Source organism: Trypanosoma conorhini (assembly GCF_003719485.1).
Source record: "Trypanosoma conorhini strain 025E chromosome Unknown Tco_14.4_contig_00326, whole genome shotgun sequence".
NCBI lineage: Eukaryota > Euglenozoa > Kinetoplastea > Trypanosomatida > Trypanosomatidae > Trypanosoma > Trypanosoma conorhini.
In genome coordinates this window covers 1-16200 of record NW_021704411.1, presented here as the reverse complement: position 1 = coordinate 16200, position 16200 = coordinate 1, and the positions used below count along the sequence as shown (strand labels likewise).

The window sequence follows — 16200 nt, the reverse complement described above, 5'->3', positions numbered from 1 at the left end:
TTTTGTGGAGTTTTTTTTCCCCCTGCCGTTTTTATTGTCTTTATTCCGTTTTAGTTTCTGGTACACCAAAGGGGGCTGCAGTTATTTTTTGTTTCCAAGTGAGGAAAGGATAGTATTATTGGAAACATGGGTGATGAAGAAAACAAGGATGACGGACCCAACCGCATCATGGTCTTTCTTCGCATTCGCCCCGCCATGAAAGGAGAAATTGATCCTGCGGCTGGAACACATTTTCTGCTTGATGTTCAACCAGACAACAAAACCTGTCTTTTGGAGTCAAAAACTTACTCCTACGATTATGTCTTCAATGGAGAAGTGGATCAAGGCGATATTTATTCTCGGGTAGCCGAACCTGTCATTGGTAATGTTTTTAAAGGTTACTGGGGTACCGTAATGGTTTATGGCCAAACTGGAACTGGGAAATCGTTCACCATGTGTAACTTTAGTCCAGTGAATATGGGTATTGTTCCACGTGCCATGAAGGCGATTTTTGATGCTGTGGAAGGCGACCCTGGGCGCAGCTTTACCATCATGTTTTCTTTTATTCAGATCTACGTTGACAAGTTGCAAGACCTATTTAATCCAGAAGCCCCTGAATTGAAAATAACTCGAGATAAACATGGTGTCTCATTTCCTGGGATTGTGGAGCATACAGTAAAGGACGAAGAAGACTTTCGGCGCCTTTACGATGATGGCAATCAGTATCGAGTCATTACTGCTACAAAGATGAATCCAGAAAGTTCGCGTGGGCACGCTGCTTTATTTATTCAAGTAAAATCCATTCCAAAAGACGACCCAGGTGGTGAGGTTCGAAGCGGAAAGTTGTTCCTTATCGATCTTGCCGGATATGAACGCTTCAGCAAAACTGGTGTTCAAGAAGGGCAAATGGCCTTGGAGGCGAAAACCATTAATGCATCACTTCTTTCTCTTGGAAACGTTGTTCAGGCTTTATCTGACCGTGCTGAACACGTTCCATGGCGTAATGCAAAGTTAACGCGCATGCTTGAGGATGCTATTGGTGGACGTGCAAAATGCAGTATCATCCTTACCGCGGGTCCAAGTAGTGAGCATATGCATGAAACATTGGGTACCCTCTACTTTGGCTCTCGGGCAATGGCAGTTAAGACGAATGCTAAACTTGCTGTAAATATTGATTATAAAAAGCTGGCTGCAAAACTGCAAGAGTTGCTAACTGCAGCGGAGGGTCGTATTAACACACTCGAAGTGGAGGCAACCCGACGACAATTGGAACGAGAGGAAGCTGAGGCGGCATTCCAGGCGGAATGGGCGAGAATTAAACAGGTTCAACAAGATCAGTTGAATCAGTTACTTGCATCTGGTGCAACAAAGGAACAGATTGAAGAGCTTATCAAGTCTAATGAGGAGGAGAACGAATTGATGGAAGAGCAACAATATCAACAACGGCAGGCACTTGAAGAGCGTCACGAGGAAGAATTAAAGGCATCCCTTGAGAGGCAACAGCAATCGATATTGAATGAGACTGCGGCATCAGCCACAACGATGGGTAAAGACATAGCTGAGTTGCAGCGGCAGCTTTCTCAAGAACGGCAAGAGAAGGAAAAATTCAGATTGAAGGCAAAAGAGGCTGAAGCTGAGGCACGACGTGTGTCTATGGAGATGAATGAATTGCGAGTACAGATGGAAGGAAATGACATTGGGTCACTACCAGGGTCTCCTTCGAATCCTGAGTTTAAGAAGGAATTTGCACGACGTATTGAGACGGTGAAGTCAATGTATGAAGAGAATATGCAACTTCGCATCTCTGAGATTGAAGATTTACACAGTGAGGAGGTGAATCGCTACAAGGGGTTGTACGACGATTTGAAGAGGACCATGGAGAACGAAATAAAATATCAGAAAGATGCACTGGTTGCATCCTATGAAGATGAAATTGATAAGATTCGTCAAGGCTCTGCAGATGTTCAAAATAAACTAAAAAAGAATCATCTCGTTGTAAAGCAGTCATATCAGGCGCAAAAGGAGACACTGGAGCAAGAAAACAAGGAACTTACTGCATACTCTGAGGCGTTAGTGAAGCAACTAATTTCTGTGGGAATACAACCCGTTGGACGTCCAACAAATGTGACAAGACCTCTTTCTGCAATAATACCAGGAGATTCCAGCAAGCGAATTCAAGATATGATGACGACAATTAAGGAATTGCGAGCGGAATTGGCCTATGTTCGCACAGAGAAGGATGCAATGACGAGGGAAAAGGAGTCGCAAGAAGCAAGAGGTGAGGAAAGGCTAACTCTTGCGCAGGTTCGTCAAATAAAAAATGAAAATGATATGCTAAAACAGGCCAGGAAGCACCTTGAGGAGGAAGTCTTTTCAATGAAGGCAGAATTGGCCTTATCTCGTCATCAAGTGGAAGAGGATGATGATGAGGATGACAAGGAATTAGACGTTTTTGGCGACAGCGAGGGGATTCCCAGCTTTATCAAGAGTGTCCTAAAGGTCCCGTATTTTGCGGGAACTCAGGCAATACAAAACACACACAAACCTATTCTTGCATCCTTGACCACTGATCTTGACGAGTACAGACGTATGCTAAAGTACCGATTCTTTTTTATGGGTGCCCCTAATGCAGGTAAATCCAGCGTAGTCAAGTGTCTTGCGACACTGTCTCCGCCAATGATTCGGAACACCCCGGAAGTTCTCACACCAACAGTTCATCCAATTTTTACGTGTATCTCCGTAGACGACGTGTACTGCTCCAGAAACGACTGGTATAAAACGTATATTCAATTTCGTGACTTGGATGCTCCGCAGCAGCAACAACACTCAGGTGGGTTCTTAAATTCTATTGGTATTTCAAAAAGCTCTAAGAGTGGTGTCGTGGATCCTGCCAAGGTGCATATTGACTTGTTGGATCTTCCCAGTGATGCTGTGTTTTGGCGTGGTATTCCGCCTTTTTTTCTACCTTCGAAGAGTGTGGTTTACTGCTTGGTTTATGATCTTACAAAACCAGTGGAGGAGGTTAAACAGGACCTGGAAAAACAGCTCACACTTCTTCACGCAGCATGTCATCGAGCATACTCCAAGGAAATTGGTGGTGATGCAGCTAAGATTGGATTTTGCCTGATTGGTACTAGAAAAGATGCTCTTAAAGATGCTCGAGATGCCGCGGTATTAATTCATATTAACCGAATTGCTGTTCTACTTGGGGACACGTTCTTTCGCTTACGTGGTGAGGATGACCGCGGCCTTGTTTGCGTTGGCAACTTTGCCGTAAGCACGAAAGATTGGTCGGTGGTGAGTACCAAACGGGAACAGGGACCAAAGACGTTTAAGGAGCTGAATAACTTTTTAGGCAGAATTGTTTCACAGCTCTATTCGAATCGTCCAAGCAGCCTTTTGCCATCCTCAAAGGACACCGCATCTCACCTAAGTTATATGCTGGGAGATGAATTCTTGGAAAGTTCGGCTGAAAAAACCTCGCATCTTGTGCAGGCACAACGACGTCTGCGCCAGGGCATTGTGACTCTGCTTACCTGCCTACTTCGTGAGCGGAAGGTTCGATGGGCCATGCAGGAAAAAGAACTCCGCTCCTTGGTCTCTGAGCACTTGTGTATGGATTCAAAAACAAGCTATGCTGTCTTCGTGGAAAACTACGTGGTTCGTGAACTCTTTTCCCGCGGGGTTATCATTGCTCTTCCCAACGCCATTATTGAACCGAAATATTTGCCACGTCTTGGTGACGCTAAACCTCTTCCACATGATGGAATTATCGTCTTGGACCCTAACAATCTAATGGTGAACTACTCCCTATTTATGTGCCCAAATTCGCTGACGCGGCTACCAAACGGAGCATCTTTTCTTAAAGATCGCGAGGTTATGCTATTTGATTACCCCGGGTTAAGCCGTTGCCAAACCACATGGGGCCAGGGTATTGTAACCGGTGATGTGACGCAGATTGTCAATGTGAAGTTGTTGTCGCAAATGGGTAACGATGTCAAGGCGGTACAAGAGCTATACTGTGTTATGGGTCTGGGATTATCTCTGAGGGCTGAAGTTGCCGTGATTTCCCCATCCCATTTCTCGGTTCGCATGTCTGATTGCTTGAGTTACTATCTATCGTACATGATCTCCTGCAACGGCGACGGTGTTGCAAGGCAGTATAGGCTTAATGCATACCCACCGACCCTCTTTGCCTCTTTGCAAACGAGGCTAATACCGTTCTCACATTTGCCTTCGAAGGACCCACGACACTTGGTGTTGAACTGGGTAGACGCATCTTTTTTGGTGTTCGAAAAAAGCCGCTTGAAGTATGCTGTTTGCGGTTCCAAAGGCGTGAAGGATGCGGCATCGCGAACAAATATTCCTCTGCGCGGTATCATGAAACACGAGGGTCAATACTTGTACATTGGAATCACTGGACGCCACACAAATAGCGAGGAGACGATAGCTGCGTGTGACGCAGTGATGAAGGCCGTCCACTACGAGTTGACTTCTCTGTGCAAGCGGAGTTTCCGTGGGGTGAAGGTTAAGTATCAGGAGGTTCCCATTACGGGGGCTTCCTTGAAGCGTGAGAGCTTTGCAACCGGGCAGGAAGCCATTTTGGGCCGCTACAGGGCGGGCCCGAAAGTCATTGCGGCGCAGCAGCAAATCACGCAAAATCTCCGCGATCCGAAGGCAAGGGAGATTGAGGAAGCCATCATTAACTTGCCGTTGAAGCTTCGGGAGAAAGTGGAATGAGTGAAAAGGAACGAATTATATGAAGTATCGTCAGTTTATTTTTATTTTGTTTATTTACGTAACGTATTATCGTTCATTTCTTGACACAAGGGAAGAAAGGAAGAGGTTAAGGCGCCTTGTTGGTAGATGCCGAACTATTACATGGTAAACATATTGCAAGCTTTCTTTTGACAAGCCGTTCTCCTAGTAGTTTTATTATGATGTGTATACACGTTTGTGTATGCTGTCTTTATTTTAGAATTCATTTTCGTTTTCGTTTTTGTTTTTCATTTTATTATTATTATTATTTTTTGTTTGTTTCCGCTGGGGAGGCGAGTTGCCCTTTCACTTGACGATAGTCGATGTGTTTCGATCTCTTTCTGTATGCCGCCCCATCAATTTTATGTGGCGCGTCTGTGTTCCACTGGGAGGCCATTTCGGGACCCTGCAGCTACACCTTGAGAAAGTGTGTGCGCCTCATTTATTTACTTTCTTCTCACTCTTGTATTTTGTTGTATTTTCCATCCCCCCCCCTTTTTTTTCTTTTTCTTTTTGTATGGGATTCTGCCTTTTTTTTTTGCGGGAGCATCAACGCCGGGAAAATGAATAGGCAAACGGGGGGCATACATGTGTCTATATGTTTTGCTGTTGTCTCTTTGTTTGTTTCTCCGGCTACTGCCATTGCGGCGCGTGCTTCTTTGACTCAGCTGGGAACACGGGCGCCGTGGAAAACAGGTCGGACCAAAACAACACACCGACAGGAAATAAAAAAAAAAAAAACAAGCGTTGACCGCCTCTGTGTTTTCGTTTTCGCTTTTTTCTTTTCATTCAAGCGACCGGGCCCGGGGAGAGCGAATAGGGGTGCATAGTTAAGGGGAGATGCTTCGCCGTTGTGGTCTTGTCACGCCTCGTGTGGCGTCCACCGCCGCAATGGTGGCCGGTGCGTTGGGCAGCAACCAGAAACGTTTTTTGAAGATGGCGAAGTCGGCGTTTGGTTTTTACCTGGCGCGCCGTGGGCAGCGGAAGTTTCCGTTTCTGCGCCGGCCACACATTAAAAACACCCACGCAATGAACCTGAGCGCGCCGTACTTTTGGAGCTTCATGACGGCGAAAAGCCAGACCTTTTTTCTGCCCGAGGAGAACTACATCACGGGCGACTGGACGGGGAAGTTCTTTGTGTCGCGGCGCCAGGTGTACACCTTGCAGCACGCCACAAGCGGGGCAAAGGTGCGGGTAAAGGTGTTTCCCTCCGTGTTTGAGCTCAATAGTCCATCGCGGTGGAACGTAGGGAAGGAGATGAACACGTTGACAAAGCCTCGCATGGACCTTATCGACGAGCAGATGCTAACGAAGAAACAGCGGCTAGACTACGTCAAGGCAGGCCTGCTTCCCAAGTAAACGAACTTCTTCCATTCTGTTCTGTGTGGATGTGTCTGCGAAAATCCAACGCACGCGCCGTCCATTTGTGATGCCCTCGCACGCCCTTTCTTTTTCAATCATGACGAAGTTTACTCCCTGGTGCTCTGGGAGGGTGAGGGGAATAGTAGTCGGATGCCTCTCGTTTCTTCTCCTCTTTTCCTCCTTAGTGTAGGAACGTGCTCCGTCGTCAGGGCCAGGTCGATGCGTCGTGCTGGTCGCAAGTCGGTGCAAAGGGAGCTGGCGGACGTCGAGCACAAAATATTTATAGAGGCTGCCAAGCGCCAAGATGCCGAAAAGGCGCTCCTGCAGTTTCGCTCCCAGCAGTCACCACTTCCTTTTGACAACTCCAGGGCAATGCGGGACGTCCTGGACGAAATTGAACAAGTGACGGGTGAGAAGCGAAGGCTCCGCGAATGGCTAGAGCGTGGCGTTGCAGAGGCCGGGCGTGTGTCGGGGCAGTTACCACACATTTCCGAGGCTATTCATCGTGCGGGAGAGCTTGAAAACGAGATTCGGCAGACGCTGCAGAAGATGAACAAACGCCATAATGAACTTCAACAGCAACTCCGCGGAGCGAGTATGCAAGTTAGTTTGCTGCAGCAGGAAGCTGCCACAAGGGAAGGCAGTGGTACCGTGCAAGTAGCGCTGAACAGCCCCAAGCAGCCGGAATGTGACCCACTTCTTGAGGACTGCCTGAACATGGCGAATAAAATTGAGCATTTGAAGGACCAATGTGTACTACTCGAGAAGGCGGAGGCGGCGATGGAGTGCCTCTTCACATGTTCTCGTCGATCGCTTCACAAGCTTGGAAAGCTTAGCGTTGCCGTGAATACTAATAACATCTGGGATGGCTTGGAGACCACCCCTAACGAGAGCGACTCCTTTGATTCAGAGGACGGCGCAGACGGTGCAGACGACGCACGTTCCACACGAGTTTTTTTTCTTCCGCAAAGGTGGTCATTGACCGCTGTGACTCGTGTCTTTGTACAATTTGGTCTGGCGTGAGTCGCGCTGGCTTCGACCAGTTGCATCTTCGGCGCCAACACGATATCCAGTTTCAGGAGGCGTGTATGGCGGTGGAACGGGATTTGGCAACAACCGTTAAAAACTGCACGGCGAGCCTGCAGGAGTTGCGCGACGAGGTTGTGGCGTGGGAAAAGAAGCAGCGTGCGTTTGAGCGCCAGGTGCGTGCGGCTGAGTCGGCATGCAAGAGCGGCGTAGCTGCAACTCCTCCTCAGAGGGAGGGCGACGGCGGCTCCAGTAACGCTACCGAAGCTGGGAACGAGCCCGCTGAAAGCTTTTTTGACGCTGCGAAGCGGAAAACGCTATTGTTGGGAAAAGAACATCGTCAACTGCAAGCGACCAACAAGGCACTGAAAAAACGGCTGGAGGCTTCCATGAGCGACTACAGGTCTGTCAGAGAGTTAAAGCATGCCTATCGTGATCTTGAGGTGAGGAAGGCCGAGGTTGCTCGCGTGAATGAAAAGCTGCGAGCGGCAAACCGCTGGATGAAGCAATGCACCTGGGAGGGCGACGAGAGGGCGGTAGTGGACTCGGATGGAGGGGTGGCCTGACGTGCTCTACTTGCTCCACATTATCGATGTGCGTGTGTGTGTGTGTGTTATTTTTTTTATGTTCTGTGTTGCATTTCCGAAGTTGCCTGCGAACTTCGGTGGACGACACGCGAAACTGACGATGTGGCATTCACATTTGCCGTGTTGCTGTCGCCCCTTCCTCTTTGCTACAGGGTGCATATGTATACATATATATATGTGTGTGTGTAGAGCCGTTGTCGCCACCTGATGACGCAGTGGTAAACCCTTCAACTACTCATTATTTTTATTATTCACTATTGCTGTTATTTGTTTCCCATTTTAATTTTCTGAAGTGCATGCGTAGGTTTCATCCCTGGCGGCCGATTTTGGCGGGCGTCGCCCAGCGCTTCAACGGTGATTCCCTTCTCCATGACATTTTTTCCGAGCTGGACGCGTGCGACATAACGCAACGAAGCAAACATCTAAAAACGGAGGGCTCGACATCCTCGAAGAAAACGACTAGCGGCGGCGCGACTGCCGCTCCGGCAGAAGCTGCCACTGCCGAAGAAGCAGATATTCTTGCGGAGACGTCCAAGCAGCAACACCTCCAAAGGCTGTTGCAAGAGGCCAGGGACCAGGCTGCGTTGTCCCAGGCAGAAGAAGTGAAGAAAAGAGAGTTGCGGCGCCATGCCTGCTATGTTGCCTCACCTCCTGCGGCGCTGCACCTCTCCACGGCCGAGTTGATACAAGAGAAGTCTCCGCAGCACTTCACCCCCGCGGAGGACTCTTCAACAAGGCTTTCTGCACTTCCCCACCTGGAGTCGCCGGGAACCGTTGCAGTAGTTACGCTCGTTGGAAAGGTTCTCTCGGAGGCGCAGATACACGGCGAAGAGGGTTCTACGGACGACACGAATGACACTTCTGGAGATGAAAATGGGCCGCATGCTCGCTTTTTGGTACAGTACAGTGTGCCCTTTTTGCCTTCATCAAGGCCAGTTACCGTGCAGGTGCGTTGTTACGGAGTGACTCTGTCATCGTTTGCCGCAAGACACGTCAAGGTGGGTGACTTAGTGCATGTGCTGGGGCATGTGTTACCTCTTGATGTTAGCACTACCGGCGGGCCGGCGTTTTGCGTCTGCGCACTCCCCGTTGGGGGTAATATCTCGGTTGTGCTACCAGCGGGGTTTGCCACTGCTTCTTGAGTTTGGACGAGGAAGGCAGAGGTGTTGAGTTTCGCGAGAAGATAGAATGTGCCTGTATGAGTCCCCGTTTACTTTGTCTCGGTGTCTTTTTTGTCCGGTGTCTTTTTTCTCCGATTTTTGTTTTGTGTTCTCGTCTTAATGCTTTTTGCTGCCGCATGAATCACGGCTGCAACATGTGAAGAGAGATTCCACAGCATTACAACAGCTTTTAAACCAGTTCGCTAAAATACAAAGCAAAAGAAAACAAAAAACGACGATGGCGAAGAAAGTACTTGTTCCCGTGGCCGATGGCTCAGAAGACATTGAGCTCTCCTGCATCACCGACATTTTGCGCCGAGCGGACTTTCATGTGACAGTGTCTACGGTCATGCACCACCAAACGGTCCAGCTTGCCAGGGGTCTGAAGCTAACCCCCGACTCGCACATCAAGGACGAGTCAGCCGCTGCGTACGATGGCGTGTTCCTGCCTGGTGGACTCCCAGGTGCTGAGCACTTTGCCAAGAGCCCACATCTCAAGAAGATATTGGAGGAAATGCACAAACAGGGGAAGTGGTATGGTGCCATCTGCGCCTCCCCCGCCCTTGTCCTTGGACCTATGGGTTTGCTGGAGGGTGTGAAGACGGCCACCTGTTACCCCGCAATGAAGGCAAAACTTCCCTCGTCTGTGGAGTGGACTTCAGCTCCTGTGGTTCGGTGTGGAAAGTGCTTAACAAGCATGGGGCCGGGCACTGCCATCGCATTTGGACTTGCCATTGTTGCCGCCCTTTCGACGAAGGATCACGCTCAACAGCTGGCGAAGGACTTGCTTGTCGATGGGACGCCGGCCGTGGAGCAAACACTTGGCCTATTCTAAGCGCCAAGGGGAGGAGAGAGCAATTTTTCTTTTATTTCCAGTTTTACTTTTTTTTTGTTGTTGTTTCTGCACACGGACGATGCTTCTCTTACTGGTACAATGCCATTTGTTCAGCTTGTAGATGAACGTAAAAAAAAAAAAAATCTTTCTTGATGATTGGACACTATGAAGTGCACTAACAAAAAACGGGAAGAAGAAAATATCTTTGGGGATTTATTTAAAATGGGCTGGTTGAAGTTACTCCGCAAGCGTTCTTTTCGAACTTTGGCGAGGGAAATGGCGGTGACGCTGTTCATCCTGTAAATGTGGTGCGAGTAGGTGTGCCCCTCTTCTGCGTTCTTCCTTTGTTTCTCTCTTTCTCTCCCTTGCATCATGTATATATATATGTATATGTGTATGTTTTCTTCTGTTTTCTTTTCCACTTTTTTCTACTCTTCGTTTTTTGCCCTATCTCTTGTTGACAGACATGCAACGTGGTCGTGCATTTTTGTTCACGTACGCTGGCTCGCCTGCGCGGTTCCGCGGTTCAGGCAATGAGATGTCAGCCAGTTTTGTCTGGACACGCTCGGTTGGCGGTGAGCCAATGAAAATCCATTGCATTCCAGGCTACGTCTCCGCTCTTTACCTTGTCGAGTACCCTGAGCAGGGGAGGGTGCTGCTGCTCGATAGCGGGTTTCCCAGCGATTTGGAACGCGTTCGATTTTATGTGGAGGAGGTGATGGGCGCCGGGGCGCCTACAAAGCGGCGGATGTCAGAGAGTGTGCGGTTGGTTGTTGCCACGCACTCCCATGTTGATCACGCCGGGGCATCCAAAGGGTATGAGGACTGTGGCATCCCGGTCGCATACCCCAGTGGAATGGAGAATTGCTACTCTGGGCTGAAGGGTCGTGTTGCCCAAATGTTTGAGTCGTCTTTGTCGCAATTTGTGGCGGGTCGCTTAGGCCGTAGCGTGCGTGAGCGTTCGTTTTTGTTTTCTGGGGGGTTATTGGGTCCCTTCTGGCAAATGCCTACGGGGGCGCTGCGCTTGGACGATGCAACCCCGCTCCCGCTCGGATTTCATGATTGGGTGGCCATCAGGTGTCCTGGCCACACGGCCCACATGGTCTGCCTTTACCATCCCTACTCGCGTATTTTTTATGCAAGCGACATGTTTGTGTCGATTAGAAGGAGATTTTTTCCGCCCCTCCCACTCGACTTTGAGTGGGCGTATAATCGGACGCTCCACCGGCTGCGGCGCCTGCCGACACGCTGTGCCTTGTTGGCACACGGAGGAATCATAGACGTCGAAGACCGCTGTGTCTCGTGGAATGCGCTGATTGACGAAGTCGTTCACAATTGTGAGCCCACCGCCAGGGAGAGCCCTCGCTTTGAGCGCCTGCGGCGCCTCATAGCGGCGAGCAGTTCCGTGCTTCTAGGCGAAGAACTCTCCCCCGACACGCTTCCTCGCGGGCCCCTGCCTCTCCCCCGGGAGGGACAGGAGCCACCCCATTTGCATGTTATAGATTTTTAACTTCTTCCGCATGTTTGAATTCTCTCATTCCACTCTGGTTAAACTGCTTCGTTGTTGTTGTTGTTGTTGTTTTTTGTTTCTTTGCGTTGTTGTTCTTGTTGTTGCTGCTGGTGACTTTTGCCTCGCCTGCCCCGATCCCTCTCCTTGACGTCTACGCATCCTTGCTTCTTCCTTTTTTCCCCTTTTCTTCTTTCCCTTTCTCCGCCGCCGTCCGCGTGGCCGCACTCATGTGTGGGCGCCGCTGCAGGAATTGACAGTAACAGACACATTAGTACATCAACATTCAAAGACTCACTTCATCCTCGGGCCATCTCTGGGCAGCCTCAGCAGCAGCAGCGGTGAAGCTGACAAACGAAGCGAACGACAAAAGGGTCGAAAATAAGCAAACAACAAGCAACAACAACGAACCGCAATTTTCTGGGGGGCGAGCGGGCGGACATTAATTGAAAACAACATTCACACCAACACGCCGAGGAAGAAAAAAAATTAAAGGACAAAAAAGAAAAGGAAAAAAATACAGGGACTAAGGCAAACAGGCAACCATCCAATCATGGACAAACTCTTTATCCTGGTCATCTCCGGTGCTCCGCGGCAAAGGCACAGCCCGATCCCTGCCAGCTCGCCAGAGTACACCATTCTCTGCGCACAAGCGCCAACGCCAGAGGACCGTATTGCTCTGCTTATAAGGCGCTTTCCCACCTCCACGGAGGGAAGTTCGGCCCAAACAATGTGCTACCTCCTGCAAACATGTGTCTCAGCAGACGTCTCGCCTGATGAGGCGGAGCACATCGTTGAGACACTCGTAGAGTTTGCCAACCAGCACCCAGGTTGGACCGACAGCATAAAATGGATTTGTGCCCTTATTCATTATTACTGCACAGATGACGTCACCGTTTCCATTTTTTCCGAGTGTGGTGTGCCTGCTGTGGCCGTTCGGGCGTTAAAAGAGCACATGCAAAACAACCAACTTGTTCTCGCGGCATGTGCGCTGTTGTCTCATTTTAACTTATACCCTATAGGCGATGGGATATCCCAAATTGCTCGTGCCCTTCAAGCGCATCATGCAGATGCACTGATTTGTAAGATGGCCTGCCGGGCCCTTGCAGAGTTTACCTCATACGTATTGGAGTGCCCTACCAGTTTTGTTCCTTCTAATAAAGAGTTTCTTGAGGCGAATGGGGTTGAAGTGCTTGAAAGTGTTCTGCGGGACCAAATTGGTGATGAGGAGACTACACGGTATGTCGCTCGAATCGCCGCAAACGTGACAAGCTCAGGTATTCCAAACTCGCTGGAGGCAGACTCAAAGGTTATTTCGTACCTTGCCGAAGCCATGGGGCGCTACGCAGACTCGGATCTTTTGTGCAGTCACGCTTTACATGTATTTAGCAACTTTCCTAATTCCCCGTACGTCGAGTGGGATATCGTTGCAAAGATTTTTAAAACGACAGAGTCAGAGGCGACCACCTTGGAGGCGATCCATTTTTTTTGCAGTGTTGCGATGAATGTCAAAACCCAAAAGCAGCTGATTTATTCTACGGGCTGTCTTCAGCGGGTGTTGGAAGTGATGCGCAAGTATGAATCGAGTGGGGCCATTCAAGCAAATGCCTGCAGTCTGCTTTCCTATCTTTCCTTTGACTCAGAAACGATAACGTCGAAAATAACGGAGTCAGGCGGAATCCTTTTGGTTCTGAAGGCCATGCAAAATTTTCCCGACAATGAGGATTTACTTGTCTCTGCGTGTGCCGCGCTCAGTGGTCTGACGTTCAATAATCTCCGAGGGCAGCAGGTTATTATCCAGGAGAATGGAGTGGCACGTATTTTGGATGCCATGCGGTTTGGAAAAAGTGCACGACTGCAGGAAAACGCTTGCCTGGCCATTGGGACGATGTGCTGGAACAGCGAGTTAAAGGCGGAAGTTGTTCGGCTGAATGGCGTGGAGTTAATTATGAAAGCCCTGGAGGAACACTATACAAGCCCTGGCCTCGTTAAAAATGTATGTCGAGCTTTGGCTCAAGTAGCCTTTAATTGTGAGGCCTACCGCGATGCTATGTGCGCAAGTGGAGCAATCCCACTAATTATCAAGGGTATGGCAGAACACCCAAGTTACGATCGCGTACAAATGCACGGCTGCGTGGCACTTTCGTATCTTTCCTGGAATAATGAAGAGAATTCAGCAAGGATTGCCCAACACAAGGGTTATGGTGTCATCATTGATGCCATGCGAAACCACCTGCACAACTACGAAGTTCAGGAGCATGCGTCACGTGCAATTGCGAATATTGGAACAGTTCCATGTGAAGAGCTGGAGCAGGCACCTGAACAAATTGTTGCCGCAATGCGACGCCATGAGCATGTGAGTGAAGTTCAGGAAGAAACTTGCCGCGCGATTGTTACTCTTTCGTTAATTTCTCCCGCATACAAGGACAAGTTGTGTGAACTAAATGTTGTGGAATGTGTTGTAGCGGCAATGCGGAATTTTTCTGGTAATCAAGTGGTCCAACAAGAGGCATGTAATGCGTTGGCCCACCTTGCCTACGAACATGCAAAGCTTAATAAAGCTGTAACAGAACTCAATGGTGTGGAAGCCCTCTTGAACGCCATGAAGACGTATGTAAATTCACCTAAAGTACAGTTAAACGCATGTGGCGGCCTAAGTGCATTGGCATTTGACAATACAGTGGCACAACAACAAATTTATGATCTTGGCGGTGTCGCCTGTGTCATTCGTGCAATGACAAATTTTGAGCGTCTACGCATGTTGGAGTTGGGCTGTTCAGTTCTAGGAACTTTGGCATGGAACACCGAAATCAAGGAGAAAGTTGCTCTTGTCGCTATACCAGAGATCCTAAAAGCCATGCGTGTGCATTATCAAAGTCCACTGTTGCAGAAATCAACCTGCCGGGCCATATCTCAGTTTGCTTTTAACTCGGAGAATAATCGCAAGCTTCTCGCGGACTCTGGCGCCATACCACTCATTGTGACGGCAATGCGCTCACATATTACAATGGACAAGCTGCTCGTGCACGGAATCAAGGCGCTGACGTACCTATGCTGGGAAAATACCCAAGTTGCGGAGGCTATTATCAACGAAGGCATTGAAGAGGTTCTGCAAAAAATCGTTAACACGTACTCTTCATCGCAACGCGTCTACGGTGAGGCTGTTCATCTTTCTAAGATTCTCTTCCGCAAAGTGTCAAGCAGCCCTCAGGCGAAGATGTGCTCTCCACCATTCTTTTCTCCTCTTCCAATGTCGCAAACACCTGGGCCTGGAGTTGCTCAAGCCGAGAAGGCGGTGTTCCTTAGCCCTCCCACGCAAACGGACATGGATGTTCCCCAATTCTACAGCATCCCCGAGGAACTGAGTCGACAGGAGGAACGTCTGCAGCGCACCCAGTGGGGCAATCAGGAGCACCAGGCGAGAGGCGACAGCAAGGGAGAGGGGGCCGGCCGTCGACGGCGAAATCGTCGTCGAGGGGGCAACAACAATTTTGGGAGGCGCCCGGGACAGTTCGAAGCTCAAGGAGTAGAACAGGGCGCAGGGACCCATCACATGGACCCCTACGCCGCACGAGCACAACAGCGGGAAAATGACGTGTCCCGTCCGTTGTCCGCGGAAGACTTGTGGGATGACCCGGATCCAGGGACTTACCACGGCAACCGTCAACTGGGCAAGCTTAACTGGCAACAAGCGGAACTGGCCCGCCAACACGGCGAGGGACAGCGGCCTCCTGCCGAAATGCCCGCACGTGGCGGTGGACGTGGCAATAGACGACGTGGAAACCCCCGGAACAGTGGCCGTGGAAGGGGACGGAGTGACCAGTAAAAGGCCCATGAGCACGTCTTTCACGGCGTTCTTTCCTTTTGAAACGCCGTTTCTCCTTGTTTCTACGTTTCTGTGGGTCTCGTAAGGACGGGGAATGAACAAACGGAGACAGAAAGCAATAAGATGAAAACTTAATTCTTTGCTAGCGCAAACAGGAAAGCAACTGAGGATGTATGGGGGAAAAGACAAAGTGGGGCACGAACCGTTTGCTGAAGGCAAATACAGCGGGATGTGTTTTGTTTGACTTCTAAAAAGAAACAGCAAACATGCTGATTGTGTAGTATGTTATTTTGCTTTTTTATTTCCTTTTCTTTTTCCTTTTTAATCTTTCTGTTTCACTAGTTGCTTATTGCTCCCTCCTTTTCTCATCTTGTTTTTTCCTTGCTTTCGCTCTCTCCCTCCATTTATTGGGTTTTGCCTCCACCACTTTTTTCCTTCTTTTTTAAATTCTCTTCTTCTCTGTGTACACTGTCGGCAAAGTGGCTTGCAGCACATCTAAGCCGGTACCAATGAGCATTCCAGAGTGGGCGCAAAGCGAAGAATCCATTGATGAGGCGAAGAGTTACTTGCGCCAGGGAAACTCAGTGGATTTCTTTGAGCTGGTATCCAGCTCGATTCTCCGAGAGCACCCTAACGATATTGCTGCCTACTGTTTAGAGTTGGTGCGGGCGATTGCCGACGGTAAAGAGGCCCCAACTGGTGGTGGTGCTCACACCAAGAAAGTAGAAGACAATAGATATGTGCGAGAAAATAACATTTGCGAGTTCCTCAATGACTGGATTCTTGCATTGTTGAAGGAGCGTCCCAACACCGATAGTGACCGTGTCGAGTTCCACAAACGCTTCTTGGAATCGGTGATCGCTGGTGGGAGCGATCATAATGGGGGCACCGCGAGTGAAGCGGAGGAAGAACCGCAAGGCAGGGAAGACAAAAACCACACTGCAGATAATTTGTGAGAAAATGTCCAAATGCCAGAAGAATATGGCATCTCATGTGGTTCCTGAGAGCGATGGACAGTGTGGTCACTAGTTCGAAGAAATATGGGAAAACAGATATATACATATATATACATATATATATATATATGTTGTTTCCTTGTTTACGGGCTTTAGATTTGTATAAGCTGAGAGATGCTTGTTTATATGCCGTATTCTTTTTTT

At 49.2% G+C, this 16200-nt stretch overlaps 9 protein-coding genes across 9 annotated transcripts, besides 6 other annotated features; all 9 read left to right on the top strand.

Moving 5' to 3' along the window:
• Positions 1-126: 126 nt before the first annotated feature.
• Positions 127-4719, top strand: Tco025E_05519 (kinesin; the record flags this gene model as incomplete). Its single annotated transcript, XM_029372413.1, has 1 exon — positions 127-4719. The coding sequence occupies one exon, from the start codon at positions 127-129 to the stop codon at positions 4717-4719; it is 4593 nt and encodes a 1530-aa protein (XP_029227505.1).
• A 228-nt stretch (positions 4720-4947) lies between these two features.
• Positions 4948-5019: a sequence feature (A-rich).
• A 558-nt stretch (positions 5020-5577) lies between these two features.
• Tco025E_05518 (uncharacterized protein) lies at positions 5578-6096 on the top strand (the record flags this gene model as incomplete). The annotated part of the gene is made up of 1 exon (XM_029372412.1): positions 5578-6096. One exon carries the CDS (start codon positions 5578-5580, stop codon positions 6094-6096), a length of 519 nt encoding a protein of 172 aa, XP_029227504.1.
• A 222-nt stretch (positions 6097-6318) lies between these two features.
• On the top strand, positions 6319-7122 carry Tco025E_05517 (uncharacterized protein; the record flags this gene model as incomplete). Its single annotated transcript, XM_029372411.1, has 1 exon — positions 6319-7122. One exon carries the CDS (start codon positions 6319-6321, stop codon positions 7120-7122), a length of 804 nt encoding a protein of 267 aa, XP_029227503.1.
• A 65-nt stretch (positions 7123-7187) lies between these two features.
• Tco025E_05516 (uncharacterized protein) lies at positions 7188-7691 on the top strand (the record flags this gene model as incomplete). Its single annotated transcript, XM_029372410.1, has 1 exon — positions 7188-7691. One exon carries the CDS (start codon positions 7188-7190, stop codon positions 7689-7691), a length of 504 nt encoding a protein of 167 aa, XP_029227502.1.
• Positions 7692-7718: 27 nt separating this feature from the next.
• Positions 7719-7739: a microsatellite.
• Positions 7740-8008: 269 nt separating this feature from the next.
• Positions 8009-8854, top strand: Tco025E_05515 (uncharacterized protein; the record flags this gene model as incomplete). The annotated part of the gene is made up of 1 exon (XM_029372409.1): positions 8009-8854. The coding sequence occupies one exon, from the start codon at positions 8009-8011 to the stop codon at positions 8852-8854; it is 846 nt and encodes a 281-aa protein (XP_029227501.1).
• Positions 8855-9110: 256 nt separating this feature from the next.
• Positions 9111-9707, top strand: Tco025E_05514 (putative 4-methyl-5(beta-hydroxyethyl)-thiazole monophosphate synthesis protein; the record flags this gene model as incomplete). Its single annotated transcript, XM_029372408.1, has 1 exon — positions 9111-9707. The coding sequence occupies one exon, from the start codon at positions 9111-9113 to the stop codon at positions 9705-9707; it is 597 nt and encodes a 198-aa protein (XP_029227500.1).
• A 336-nt stretch (positions 9708-10043) lies between these two features.
• Positions 10044-10070: a sequence feature (A-rich).
• Positions 10071-10173: 103 nt separating this feature from the next.
• On the top strand, positions 10174-11217 carry Tco025E_05513 (putative metallo-beta-lactamase superfamily; the record flags this gene model as incomplete). The annotated part of the gene is made up of 1 exon (XM_029372407.1): positions 10174-11217. The coding sequence occupies one exon, from the start codon at positions 10174-10176 to the stop codon at positions 11215-11217; it is 1044 nt and encodes a 347-aa protein (XP_029227499.1).
• Positions 11218-11267: 50 nt separating this feature from the next.
• Positions 11268-11330: a microsatellite.
• A 437-nt stretch (positions 11331-11767) lies between these two features.
• Positions 11768-15040, top strand: Tco025E_05512 (uncharacterized protein; the record flags this gene model as incomplete). Its single annotated transcript, XM_029372406.1, has 1 exon — positions 11768-15040. One exon carries the CDS (start codon positions 11768-11770, stop codon positions 15038-15040), a length of 3273 nt encoding a protein of 1090 aa, XP_029227498.1.
• Positions 15041-15328: 288 nt separating this feature from the next.
• Positions 15329-15423: a sequence feature (A-rich).
• A 126-nt stretch (positions 15424-15549) lies between these two features.
• Tco025E_05511 (antigen 2) lies at positions 15550-15996 on the top strand (the record flags this gene model as incomplete). The annotated part of the gene is made up of 1 exon (XM_029372405.1): positions 15550-15996. One exon carries the CDS (start codon positions 15550-15552, stop codon positions 15994-15996), a length of 447 nt encoding a protein of 148 aa, XP_029227497.1.
• Positions 15997-16092: 96 nt separating this feature from the next.
• Positions 16093-16126: a microsatellite.
• Positions 16127-16200: the final 74 nt, after the last annotated feature.